Below are 14,715 nucleotides of genomic sequence, written 5' to 3'. Positions count from 1 at the left end.
GGATGTCATCCAATAACGGCACGACATGGTGCCACCGTGGTTAGCACTGTTGTCTCACAGCGCCAGGGACCCAGTTTCAATTTGGGCTTCGGGTCACTGTCTGTGTGGAGTTTGTACATTCTCCCCGTGTTCGCATGGGTTTCCTCCAGGTGCTCCGGTTTCTTCCCACAGTCAAAAGATGTGTGGGTTAGGTTGATTGGCCATGCTAAATTGATCTTTAGAGTCAGGGGGATTGGCAAGGTGAATATTTGGGGTTACTGAAATAGGGCCTGGGTGGGATTGTGGTCGGTGGGGACTCGATGGGCTGAAAGACCTCCTTTTGCATTGTAGGGATACTATGAAACTTCATAATTCGAATGAAAGCTCTTCCTTACAAATCCAGAATGTAATTGGTCAAACCTCACTGGCTATCAATTGTTTAGTAATCCATGCAGTTCTTTCACCATCCCTCAAATTAAAGGGGAGGAGGAAAAATTAAATGTATCATTCCCATTTTCCACTGAAATGACCAGGATGTTACTTACTCCCAGGCCTTAAGACCTGCCACAAACAACTGACCACCAGGCACAGGACTGGATGATGGACCTTGTTCCCAGTTTTCTCCCATTTCAGGCAGGGAAATCATCACATGAAAAACAGAGACATGAGCCTGCTTCCTTTCACCATGATCACTAGTAGTAGATCAAAGTGCATTGCGACACTAAGCTTCATGGAGGCTTTAAGAGCTAAACATAAAGCAGTGAATAGAACACAACTGGGGGAGCTTCTCGTGTTACAGTTAGGAGCAAACTGCTTTCACTCACATAACAGACTAAAAGCAAAATCCCAGAGCAGGCATGTTAATCCAGATGCACTCATTTTCCATTATTTCTCCATATGACATTGTCATAACGGAGACAGAACGGCTCAGGAGGAAATCATTTCGTCCTCGGGGTATCATTAAAGAACAAAGCAACTCCATCACTGACTGTAAGCTGCCAGCTTTTTCAGTGCTCTGTACTATTTTCTCACGACTAGACCCAACTTGCCAGGTATTCAGAGCCAACAAGCAGATATACTTCTTAGTGCGTTGGTTTCAATCATCCTGACGGGAAGATGAAATTGTGGTTTGTACTTATTTTGCAATGATGGGAGTGGCTGAAAGGGACAGACTTAAATTCAGACTCACATCACTTGAGCTGAAAATAGTTAGTCATATCACCAGTAATCATCTTCCAAATTATCCTCCAGAATGTGTGGGGCACAACGTCTTGGTTCAAGCCACAGCTCCCTAACACCAATCACCTTTTATCTAGCCTCAATTCAGTTTCATACTCCAAAGTTGTTTACATTTAATGTAATGGGTGGCACGGTGGCTTTGCTGCCTCATTGCACCAGGGATCCAGGTTCAATTCTTGTCTTGGGTCACTGTCTGTTGGAGTCTGCATGTTCTCCCCATGTCTGTGTATGTCCTCCAAGCGCTCCGGTTTCCTCCCACAGTCTGAGTTAGATGGATTACCAATACTAAATTGCCCCTCAGTATCAGGCAGATTAGCTAGGGTAAATACATGGGGTTATGAGGATCGAGCCAGGCGGGATTGTGGTTGGTGCAGACTCGATGTGCTAAAAGGCCTCCTTCTGTACTATAGGACTTTATGATCTATCTTCACTTTTGGCATCAATAAAACATGCACTCAAACACCACCCAATTTCCATCTTGACAAGGATAATGAAGGTTCTTTTTTTAACAATTACGCTATTGTTTTTATTTTAAAAGTCAGACCAAGCCTGAGAAATAATATATAGAAATCAGAATTAAATTACAACAATCTCATCTAGTCCCTCTTCAAATTGTAAAAAGAATCAGGGTCTGATTTTTAGTTCAATAAGAATTTAAAGATCAAACAATTTCTCCATAGTTTCCCACATTCTGAAAAGGACATTCTGCTCCGCTCCTGTCAAATTTTTATGACCTTTTTAAAGTTCATTTATTAGTGTCACTAGTAGGCTTACATTAACACATTAACATTAGGGGTGGCACGATGGCACAGTGGTTAGCACTGCTGCCTCACAGTGTCAGGGCCTGGGTTCGATTTCCAGCTTGCGTCATGGTTTATGTGGAGTTTGCACGTTCTCCCTGTGTCTATGTGGGTTTCCTCTGGGTGCTGCAGTTTCCTTCCACAGTCCAAAGATGTGCGGGTTAGGTGGATCGACCATCTTAAATTGCCCCTTAGCGTCAAGAGGTTTAGCTAGGGTAAATGGGGAAAGAGCCTGAGTGGGATTGTGGTCGGTGCAAACTCAATGGGCCGAGTGGCCTCCTTTTGCACTGGAGGGATTCTATGATTCCACACTGTGATGAAATTACTGCGAAATTCCCCTCGTCACCACACTCCAGCGCCTGTTTGGGTACACAGACAGAATTTAGCATGGCCAATGCACCTAACCTGCACATCATTCAGACTGTGGGAGGAAACTCGAGCACCTGGAGGGAACCCACACAGACATGGGGAGAAGGTGCAAACTCTGCATAGACAGTGACCCAAGCTGAGATCAAACCCAGGTCCCTGGCACTGTGAGGCAGCAATGCTAACTACTGTGCTTTTCAACAATCAATGGAGTGGGCACAAGATTCTGACAAAACCCATACAAATGATAGTCATTTGCCATCATGACATTACTGTACTCACCTTTTGGTAGTGAGAGCGCCGACGGCAATGATGCTGCTGTGATTTACTGCGATGACGTGGGGAGTTGCTGTTGCTGGATCCAGCCTCATCAATAATTTCCAAGCTTTGTTGTTCAGTGCACCTCTGGATCGCAAAGTTAACATCTCCCTCACTGGACTAAAAGAGATGAGCAGCAATCGGTTCATTTATTTCACATGGATTGATCCCTAATTTTATTTTATTCTCGGGCTCTCAAGTGGATATCCACTTGCAGCAAGATATCCACCTCAGTGATTCTTCCCTCCTCTCTGACAGGATAGTATTATTGAGAGGACCACAGATGATGATGATGATGAACCTCAGCATCAGGTTCATGCTGAGCATCTTATACAGACGCTGCCGGGCGGGATTTTCCAGCTGTGCTTGCCCAAAGACTGGAAAATCCTGCCCGAGGTCAGCGGACCTCTGCGTGGTTCTGTCCCACCCAATACGATTCCCGTGATGGACAGGAAAATTCCATCCTGTTAAATCAGCAAAATTCTGGCAGCCACAGAAATATGCTTTAACCATATTAGAAGACCTGTTGCCTACTCTATTCAGAGCATAGCACTGATCACAAGCATTGCAGTTCAACCATCCAACATTCACTCTCCAATCACTGTGGCACCCACTCGCTTCTGAAAACAACTCCAAGGGAGCTGCTTTCGCCTCCACTGATGGGAAAAATTCTGATATAGTGGCACTCAGAATATAGACAGGCCTGTAAAATTCTTGACATTTTTAGACCTATTGCTTTAAAGGATTGATGCGTTCATTCTGTTGTATATTTTTCTGATCTTACGGGAAAATGCTCAGCAACTGTTCAGGATAACATGTGTGAAATCAAAATTTCACCCCAAAGGGGACCACAAATCCAGATTCACACAGAAATAGGTGCAGGAGTAGGCCATTCAGCCCATCGAGCTTGTACCAGCATTCAACATGATCATGGCTCAATGTGCACTTTCAGTATCCCACTCCTGTTTTCTCACCATACTTCTTGATTCCCTTAGCCACGAGGGCCATGTCCATCTCCCTCTTGGAGCATATCTTATGAACTGGCCCCAAAAGCTTTCTGTAGAAGAGAATGCCACAGGTTCACAATCCTCTGAATGAAGAAGTTCTTCCTCATCTCAGTGCTGACTGGCTTATCCCTTATTCTTAGACTGTGAACCCTAGTTCTGCACTTCCTCAACATTCTCTCTGAATCTAGCCTGTGTAGTCCCATCAGGATTTTATATCTTTCTATGAGATCCCCTCTCATTCTTCTAAATTCCAGCGAGTATAAGCCCAGTCCATCCAGCCTCTCTGCAGATGTCAGTCCTGCCATTCCAAGAATCAGTCTGGTGAACCTTTGCTGGATTCCTTCATTAGTCTTTCCTCAAACTAGGAGCCCAAAACGTTTGATCACGCCACTCAGTAGTGTTTTGGAATATTTCTGGAAGTGACTCTTGAGCATGGGGCTCCTTTAGAATAAACTGGGAGCAAAAAAGAGTTAACTCAAACCATCCAATTGGTTTAGTGGAACTTGAGGGGGGAAATGAGTCAATTAGGAACAAAATGAACTAGCTGGAAATTTCACCCGGAGAATTATAAAGTCACACCCTGATAAGTTATCGGTGTAAACTATTAAGTTTCATGAGACAGAAAGGAGGGACTGGGGAGGAAAGGGACAGAGAAATGGAACAGTGGCAGAAATGATGGTGAGGGCGCGGAGGGGGGAGGTTTAAGAGAGAAGAGAGGAAAAAGTAGGGGTGAGAAAACATCAGGAAATATGGCATGAAAGGGTGGCACGGTGGCACTGTGGTTAGCACTGCTCCCTCATGGCGCCAGGAACCGGGTTCAATTCCTGGCCTCAGGTCACTGTCTGTGTGGAGTTTGCACGTTCTACCTGTGCCTGCATCCTCTGGGTGCTCTGCTTTCCCCCCACACTCCAAAGCTGCACAGGTTAGGTGGATTGGCCATGCTAAATTGCCCCTTAGTATCAAGCAGATTAGCAGAGTAAACACGTGGGGTTACGGGGATTGGGCCTGGATGGGAATGTTGTCAGTGCAGAAACAATATGCTGGATGGCCTCCTTCTGTCCTGTAGGGATTGTATGAGTAATTGAAGTTAACCTTTGTAAAGCGGCGATGAATTTGTTTGAACTTAAATGATCTATTCCTGAAAACCCAAATGCTCTGAACCCAAGTGTTCTGGAACCCTGTTTTTACCTGTATTATCTGGGCTGCAATTTCAGGCGTTCCATTTTTGAGGTCCTGTTGATTAATCATGAGCACTTTATCATTATTCCGCAGCTTTCCATCCCTAGCAGCCAAGCCACCTGCCAGGAGATCCAGAATAAACACCCCAGGCTCTTCCGGCTTCCGAATGAGCTTAATGCCGAGTGGCTCGCCTCTGTCCCTCTTGTGCAAAGTTACATTCAGAGTCTGCTTGTGGCTGCTGCTCCTCTCATGTGAAGATCCCCGAACGGCAAAGCCTCTCTCCTGTAGCACCGTGAGCCGAGATACAGAGCAGGGCCTCCGCAGTACACCAATGGCAAAGCTGTGTGGCACACTGGTGATATTGACACCATTCACCTGGGGAAAACAGAATAGGATAAGACACAAACAAAATACTGCAAATCTGAAATCAAAACAGAAAATGTTGGAAGAACTCAGCAGGTCTGGCAGTATCTGTGGAGAGACAGAAGAACCCAATTTTGTACATTCAGTATGCCTGATCAAAGAGCTAGTACACGTTTTTTTAATTCATTCATGGGATGTGGGCATCACTGACTGGGCCAGCATTTATTGCCCATCCCTGAGGGTATTTAAGAGTCAACCATATTGCTGTGGCTCTGGAGTCACGTGCAGGTCAGACTAGATAAGGGCGGTAGGTTTCCTTAAAGGACATTGGTGAACCAGATAGGTTTTTAATGACATAATTTCATGGTCATCAGTAGATTTTTAATTCCAGATTTTTATTGAATTTGAATTTCAACATCTGTAATGGTGAGATTCGAACCAGGGTCTCCAGAGCATTACCCTGGGTCTCTGGATTACTAGTCTATCGACAATACCACTACGTCACTGCCTCCTAATACGTGCCTGTAAGAGAAGACGGGCAGCTGAACCCCATAATAGTGGCGATTTTAGATCCCAAACACTATCTATGTACCTGTCACCCTGTCAGCCAAAACAAAGTGGAACGGCAGCAGGGTGGTAGGACAATCTGCTGGGACTGAGCTATGGCTCACTGTCACTCAGCTAGTTAGAAGAGGGAGTTCCAGGAGAGTCACATGTTTAGGAAGAGAGGAAGGGAAGCTGAGCAGGGGGCAGCTACAGCTTTCCTCATTAGACCTGGAGGACCATTCCTGCTGGTAGATTAATCATAAATGTACTGTACAGATGGAGCCTATCGAATCTATACTGACCTATTCCCGTAAATCCATACATTTACCTTCCTAATCCCCCTGACACTAGGATCAATGCAGCATGGCCAATCAATCTAATCTGCACATCTTTGGACTGCGGGAGGAAACCAGGGCACCTAGAGGAAACCCCTGCAGACACAGCGAGGAACTGCAAATTCTATGAAGATAGTGACCCGAGGCCAGAATTGAACCTGGGTCCCTGGCACTGTGAGGCAGCAGTGCTAACCACTGTGCCATCCATCCTGGTCTCATTAATAACATAGTCTATACAAAACAGCCAATGGTATCAGTTCAAACTGTATTGAAAGTGAAAGGAGCAATACAGGAGATGTTTGTATCCTAAGATTTGGTGGAAGGCTTATTAGGGCAGATTGAGCATTTGATATAAAAAGCCACAAAAGTAGGAAGCCAAGCCAAGCCTTTTTGGACCCATTCCATGCAGGATCTTCACAGCAATCATAAAAGAAAGATTCCATTAATCTGTGGTATCCTTGAACTGCATTCCCAACAGTGAACCTTCCCTTCCCTCCACTTCCCTGAATGGCTAGTGATTTTTTTTTGAAAATGCTTGATACTTTAAAACCCAATATTGCACAAACAACCAGCCTCAGTCAATAAGTAAAAAGAGCAATACCTTAGACTTAACAGGTAAGGTTGTACATTGTATTAGAAGCTGCACTACTGGTGGCAAGCCAGTTACCTCTGTTATATGGTCTCCAGGTGCAAGCTTTCCATTTCTAGCCACAACGCTGTCACGAAGAATCTCCTGAATCACAATGTTACACAGCGGCGTATCTTTACCCCCAACTATTTGAATTCCCAGCTCTTCCTGAGGGTCCGCGCGATGAATTTCTACAACAGTTGTTTCTGCCAAGAGGCTGGACAGGCGAGGTAAGTCTGCAACAAAAAGAAAATCGCTTCAGTTTCATTCAAGAACAACAAATGATTGCAGAGCCAGAATTAATCACAGCTTAAACTGATCCGTTGTTTCCAACATTATTTTCAGGACAAGTTATAGGGTAGGACGAGGATTGTGAATGATACCTATTCCAGAAATGAAAGCAATTAGCAAAGGCATACGGCACCTTTCACATCCTCAGTTGGCCCAGAGTAATTAGCCCAATTAGAATCATAGAATAGAATCATAGCATCCCTAACAGTGCAGAGGGAGGCCATTCAGCCCATCGAGTCTGCACCGACAACAATCCTACCCAGGTCTTATTCATTTAACCCCACATATTTATCCTGCTAGGCCCCCGATACTAAGGGACAATTTAGCATGGTCAATCAACCTAACCCATATATCTTTCGAGTGTGTGTGTGTGTGTGGGGTGAGGAGGTGGTGGCGGAGTGGAGTACCTGGAGGAAACCCAAGCAGACATGGGGGGAATGAGATCAGCTTCTGTTTCCAGTCTCTCAATTTGGCACTGTTCATTTCTGGAAGTTTTAAAGTTTATTTATTAGTACCACAAGTAGGCTTACATTAACACTACAATAACGTTACCATGAAAATCCCCTAGTTGCCACAATCCAGCACCTGTTCGGGTACTCCAAGGGAGAATTTAGCACAGCCAATGTATCTAACCAGCATGTCTTTCAGACTGTGGGAGGAAACCAGAGCACCTGGAGGAAACCCACGCAGACACAGAGAAAACATGCAAACTCTTCAAAGACAGTCACCCAAGCAAGGAATTGAACCTGGGTCCCTGGCACTGTGAGGCATTGCTAACCACTGTGCCACTCAATATATTATTTGAGTATTGTAGGTATAATCCTTTGACAAAAGCAGAAAATGTTGCGTGCTTTCAGCATTTTTCCTTTTTGTTTTTGATTTCCAAAATGTGGCAGTACTTGATCTTACGAAAGAACTGCCAACAGCATGAAGAAAATAATTCTGAACATTTCTTAAAAAATTGCCATGAATGTATTGCCCATACACATAGCATGGACTCATATCAGTTGCTGAGTACAGCACAATGGAATCATTCTATCAAAGAGGAGACAGTAGACAGTATTCACTTTCCCATTCAAGGTTGCATGGGAATCCAGATGAGTGGTGCAAAGCTTTCATAGGGCCTTGCTGAAGATGATCCGATACCACACTTTCACTGGCCTCCACTTTGGATTTCCTCCATGCCTGACTTAACATTTAATTAAGTTTGTAGAAACTAGAGGTTCATAAAATCCTACAGTGCAGGAGGCCATGTGGCCTGTTGGGTCTGCACCGACTACAATCCCAGCCAGGCCCCATCACCATAACCCCATGCATTTACCCCAGCTAGTCCCCCTGAAACTGAGGAGCAATTGAGCAAGGCCAATCCATCTAACCCGCACATCTTTGGACTGTGGGAGGAAACCGGAGCAACCAGAGGAAACCCAGATAGTGACCCAAGCCAGGAATTGAACCCAGGTCTCTGGTGCTGTGAGGCAGCAGTGCTAACCATTGTGCCGCATAGAGCAGGACTACTGAAAGATCCCACCGCCGTGGGGATTTTTTCTTGGTACAATCAAGATCAAAGGGATATCATTGCTAAAAAATTGAGTTTTCCAACATCTAGGCCGGAATTTTCTGACCGTTTACGCCAGCGGGATTTATCAATCCTACTGCAGTGAACAGGGATTTGGCTTGCCACCTAATTCTCCAATTTCGCTACAGCAGGAGTGTGGTGTGAACAGATGGTAAAATTGTGCCCCTGGTATCGTTCCCACATTGAGTAGACGTACAGATTGGGTTGATTGGCCCTGCTAAATTGCTCCTTAGAGCTCGGGGGATTAGCAGAATAAATACATGCAGTTATGGGGATCAGACCTGGGCGGGATTGTTGTCAGTGCAAGCTTGATTGGCCAAATGGCCTCCTTCTGCACTGTAGATATACCATCAGTTAATATTGAGGCTCACTTTATAACTTACATCCTTCATCAGGCTCTTTTATCAAAACACATGACAATCTATTGGGGTGGGGGTGGGGGGGTGGCGTGGGGAGGAGGAGGATGAGGATGAGGAGGAGCTAGAGGTGGCGGTGGTGGAGAGGCAGCATGACTCCCTGAAGACCATGGAATACGCTCATTCCAAAAGCATCCAAATCTTGTGACTCCAATTTTCACACATTACGGGTTTGCCACACATGTGCTAAATCACTAGTGTTTGCCTTTCACAGGCGTTGCCCTCCCAGTCTGTTTGAACTAACTAAACCTCCATTAGGGTCATCCTGCAGCAAGCAAACACCTAAGAATGAGTTGCTTTGTATGAGTTGGGTGGCTTATATTCTCAGCACTGCTAGGGAAAATCCTGCTAAAAGCAACAGTTTTAACCCACTTCATGTCCCATGAAACTGTACAGAAATGTTGATCCATCTGTCTAGAAAGTTTCAAAAATTTGTAAATGTTAATATCTGCACTTTGCAATCTGTGCACACTTTTGAAATAAAGATTAGTTTCACAAGTAGGCAAACATTAACACTGCAATGAAGTTGCCATGAAAATCCTGTATTCACCACACGTTTAGGTATATAGAGGGAGAATTTAGCATGACCAAGACACTGGAAGAGCCAGAGGAACCCATGCAGACACAGGAAGAACGCATAGACCTACGCCGGGAATCGAACCTGGGTCCCTGGCACTGTGAGGCAGCAGCGCTAACCACTGTGCTGTCCCATAAAGTATTTTAAATACTTTAAATGAGAAAGTGAAAAGGTTATTAAAGCACAAGCTCATTAAATTCTTGCATTTTTCTTCTTGAGTTTTTTCATCCATATTTGAAAAACATGTAATCGGGTATGGAAATTCCTGCTTTCATCCAGCGATAAAAGTTAAAATGATCCCAAATGTTCACATGATTAAAATGGACTAAAACACATTTTAAGTGTGCACAAATGCTACTTCTTATGCTGATTAGATCATGTGCACTTTAAATTCTGATACTTCTTTTAAAATCTTATTTATTTTGGGCTAAACAATATTGGCAGTAGGAAAGGAACATTACAACACCTCATGCCAAACAGAACTCATTTCTAAGTGTGTATAGCTGTTAGATGAACAGTAAAAAAAAAACCTAATTGGAAGCAGTTGTGTGCTGGGGGCCCAAACCCACAAGGAAGCAATTATAAAATGATCCAATGTCACATAGGACCCATATATCAATGGGAAAGTCCATATCAAACTTGCATTGAAGGTGAGCCTATGGTGTAGAAATATCCAAACAATTTAGCTCAGTTGGCTGGACAGCTGGTCAGTGTTGCAGAGTGATGCCAATAGTGTGGGTTCAATTCCCATACCAGTTGAGGTTATTCAAAAAGGTCCAACTTCTCAACCTTGCCCCTCACTGGAAGTGCGGTGGTACTCTGGTTAAAATCATCACCCAATTATGGTCATTTGGGACAATGGTGACTTTATCTTTTAACATATTATAGTCTTTTTTTTAATTCATTCATAGGGCATTGGCATTGTTGGCTTGGCCAGCATTTTTACTGTCCAACCTTAAGGTGGTGGTGAACTGATTTCTTGAACTGCTACAGTTCATGTGGTGTAGGTACACCCGCAGTGCCATTGGGAGGGAGTTCCAGGATTTTGACATAGGGACAGTGAAGGAATGGCAATATAGTTCCAAGTCAAGATGGTGAGTCGCTTGGAGGGGGAACACCCACCCAACCAAATAATTCATAAACTGGTGTGCACTCTTTGGTTGGAAGCTGACATTTTTTTTAAAACTATTTGAGTGCTCCTATGCACCTGCTGCCCTTGTCCTACTAGGTGGTAGTTCCTGTCTAAGGAGTTTTGGTGAACAGCTGCACTGCATCCACACAGATGTCACTGTGTGTCAATGGTGGAGAGAGTGGATGTTCATGGTAGTGGGTGGGGTGCCAGTCAAGCAGATTGCTTTCTCCTGGGTGCCACTGTGCTTCTTGAATGTTGTTGAAGCTGCATTCATCCAGGTGTGTGGAGAGTATTTCATTGCACTCCTGAGCTGTGCCTTCTAAATGGTGGACAGGCTTTGGGGAGTCAGGAGGCGAGTTAGTCACTGCAGAATTCCTAACCTCTGACTGGTTCTTGGACCCACAAGGCTTCAATTGTCAAGGACTCCAAAACCAGTAATAATCCATTGGCCTTGCTGATACTCAAACTTAAGTTATATAAATAACTAGAAACGGTAGTAGGGGCTGCATAGTATAAAACATAATGGTGGATATGTTTGGTTGGAAAGTTGTTGAATGCCTGATTTCTGTACAAATTTACACAGCTACAGAATATTGTGGCATACACTGCTCCCAACTCTCTCATAGCAATAGCAGTGAACAGTTAAGAGAGTATAATGAATAGTTGAGGACTAAGGGATGCTGTGGATAGTTAGTATTTGGGGAACTTCCGGTGTTTTAATATGTGGTGAGCAGTGGGAGGGAAAAAGAGAAGGGCGAGAAAAGAAAAGGGAAGAGAAAGAGGGGATGGTTGCAAGTGGATGGAAGAAGGGGTAGAGACACAGTAGGGCCAGAGGAAAGGCTAATTGTTGCTGCAAATTATGTTCCCGTCACCTGAACTTATTTCTAAGCTGCTCATCATTTCATTCATCTATTCATTATTTCTTGAATGACTAGCTATTTAAATGATTGACTTCACTGGTCCACATGTTACTGAAACAGTCAATAATTTAATAAATAAAATAGTTAGTCCATTCCTCCTGAAGCCCAATTTCTATTTTATGCCCAACCATTTATTTAATTTTCAACCATCTGTCCTCACTCAGCCATCACTTATTTGTCAATTTTGTTCATTTAATAGCTTGCCTGCACAACTTAAAGTCAACATAATTGACTTCTGGAGATGTCAATACAAAGTTGGAGAGCTGAGGAAGGAAGAGAGGTGGCGAAGGACATAAAAACTGATTCTACAAATTATATAAAAATAATTAGGGTAGCACAGTGGTTAGCACTGCTGCCTCACAGCTCCAGGGAGCTGGGTTCAATTCCCACTTTAGGTCACTCTGTGCAGAGTTTGTACATTCTCCCTGTGTCTGCATGGGTTTTCTCGCACAGTCCAAAGATGTGTGGGTTAGGCTGATTGGCCATGCTAAATTGCCCATGATGTCCTGGGATGTGTAGGTTAGAGGAATTAGCGGAGTAAACGTGTGGGGATGTGGAGAAGGACCTGGGGTGTGGTTGTTGTCAGTAGACCCAATGGCCTCTTTCTGCACTGTAGGGATTCTATGAATTAGATGCATAATGGGTGGCACAGTAGCACTGGGGTTAGTACTCCTGTCTCATAGCACCAGGGACCCAGGTTCGATTCCCGGCTCAGATTATTATCTGTGCGGAGTCTGCACATTCTCCCACGTCTGCGTGGATTTCCTCCGGGTGCTCCGGTTTCCTCCCGCATTCAAGTTGTGCTGGTTAGGTACAGTGACCCAAACAGGCGCCAGATTGTGGCGACTAGGGAAATCTCACTGGAACTTCATTGCAGTGTTAATGTAAGCCTTACTTTTGGCTAACAAATAAACTTTATTTTAATATGACAATGATCCAATTGATGTCACTAATTAAAGCTGTGAAATTCAGAGAGATTATTAACCACCGTCTAAAATGCATTGATCAGATTAGGCCTTTCAAATTGCTCCATGTTACGTTTTTATTTAATAATTTTAGTTCAATTTCAAACAGTCCTTGCCATATTTGAAATCATGAGCTGCTATTTTAGATATGATGGATGGTTTTCCAGTTGGGACTGAATTTAATTGATAAACTTTCCACTGGCAGCTCAGGACATGACGAGCAGAAACCGAACTCAAGAGGCATGTAACCCAGGAATGAAATATTGACTTTAAAAATGCTGAACTCTAATAGAAATGGACCTCCACTGCTCGTCAGTCGGCGAGGTACAATTTTGTTTAAACCAGAACGCAGCTTTCTGCAAAGGTGGCTGTTTCCAATTTTACGCAGAGCAGGCAGATTATTACCGTCTTCTTCACGATCTTCTTCAAAGGCAGGGTTAACAAGTCCAGGCTCAGCTGTGCGGAGTGAAAGAGCTGCTGCAGCCGAACCTTCCGCAGCTATTGTTGCACCATTTGGCACACTGTCTTGGTTTGGCTTCAAACTGGATTGTGCCTTGTTTTCAATTTTCGCTCGGTATTTTGTCACACCAGGGCATCTAAAGAAAAATCAAAAGACCATCACTGTGTTAAACAAGAGAAATTGTGATCAGGACCACAAGACTGCTACAATCCACATGAACTGCAGAGGCAAATGGTCCAGTGGTATTGTTGCTAGACTATTAATCCTGAAACTCAGCTAATATCCTGGAGACCTGGGTTCGAATCCCATCGCAGCAGATGGTAGAACTTAAATTAAAGAAAATCTGGAATTAAGAATCTACCGATGACTGTGAAACCATTGTTGAAAAAACCCAACTGGGTTCACTAATGTCCTTTAGGGAAGGAAATCTGCCATCTTCACCTGGTTTGGCTTACATGTGATTCCAGAGCCACATCAACGTGATTGACCCTCAACTGTACCTGGTAGCTGGGGATGGGCAATAAAATGCTGGCCAGCCAGTGATGCCCATGTCCCACAAATGAATTTTAAAAAAAACTTCTCATGCAAGATCTGAAAGTCAAATTTGCCTGCTCCTGAAACATTACTGTAGTTTTCAAAAGTTTTTCTTCCCCCCCTGTGGGAGCATCTGCTAGTTCCATCACATACCCAGGGACTCCACTTTTGGAAAAGACCAACACATTCCAGGGATGATTTGTGAATACTGACACACTTAAGGCGCTCCACTGAGTCTCATTCCCCATGGCGCCCCTCGTTCACTCCGCTGACTTCCAAAGGTCTGCGCAGAAATCTAAAAAACTGCAGCATTTTCACTGATATTACTGCACGTTTTTAGCAGATATGATCAAAATACATTATGTACAATTTTTGGGAGACTGTGCTGTCAGAACGCCCAGCACCAGTTAAAACAGAAGTAAGATGATCACTAAAATCCCAGTTTCAAAACCTTTTGCATTTATGTAGTGCCTTCATATCTTCAGGGTGTCAAAGTGTTCAGTCAATGAATTACATCATTTTTTTTCAGGCAACCATCACTGCCAATCTATGCTCAAAGTCCAATAAAAAATCAATGGGATAATGACTTTTAACACTGGTTGAAAGATAAATATCAGGCATTAAGAAAATTCCCATGCTCTTTGGCTCGTGCCATGGGATCTAACGTTCCCTGTACTCTTTGTTGTGGGTAACTCATTTATTAAACAGGAAGGGACATTCAAGGCTGCTGTGCATCCACATACACTTGCATCTTGGAGGGAGGGTTGGCTGTGCATGGTCTGTTTATTGCACTGTAAGGTACATTCCAGATTGCTGCTAACATCTGCACAGCTTCCAAGGAAACTGATAGAATATAAACAGGCAGAGCCTCAAATCAACACTTCATCCAAAAAGATCCCACACATCCAACAATGAAGCACTCCCTCAGTGCAACACTGATCATGTAATCAAACTCATCACCTCCTGACTATTAAACCAACTCATCACTTTCCAATACCTACAGCAGAGTGACAAGGTGAAAGACAGAAAAATATTGAGCGTAAAATTACTCATCGACTCCATTAAACTCAGCCCTTAGAGACAC

General features: G+C 43.9%; 1 protein-coding gene across 4 annotated transcripts in view; it reads right to left on the bottom strand.

Annotated features, from left to right (window-relative positions):
- The window catches only part of lnx2b (ligand of numb-protein X 2b), a 69,357-nt gene that overhangs the window by 9,368 nt on the left and 45,274 nt on the right, over nucleotides 1-14,715 (bottom strand). For all 4 annotated transcript variants that reach the window (XM_080187398.1, XM_080187396.1, XM_080187397.1 and 1 more), the window contains 4 exons: nucleotides 13,043-13,233; nucleotides 6,800-6,996; nucleotides 4,898-5,263; nucleotides 2,667-2,822 (listed from right to left, as the gene is read on the bottom strand). In XM_080187398.1, the coding sequence (XP_080043524.1) occupies nucleotides 2,667-2,822; nucleotides 4,898-5,263; nucleotides 6,800-6,996; nucleotides 13,043-13,233 (910 nt within the window). The remainder of the gene's footprint in view (nucleotides 1-2,666; nucleotides 2,823-4,897; nucleotides 5,264-6,799; nucleotides 6,997-13,042; nucleotides 13,234-14,715) is intronic.

Source organism: Carcharhinus amblyrhynchos, chromosome 4 (assembly GCF_965287045.1).
Source record: "Carcharhinus amblyrhynchos chromosome 4, sCarAmb.v2.hapA, whole genome shotgun sequence".
In the NCBI taxonomy this organism is placed as follows: Eukaryota; Metazoa; Chordata; class Chondrichthyes; order Carcharhiniformes; family Carcharhinidae; genus Carcharhinus; species Carcharhinus amblyrhynchos.
The sequence above is the reverse complement of the archived record's forward strand: the minus strand, read 5'-3'. Positions and strand labels throughout refer to the sequence as shown.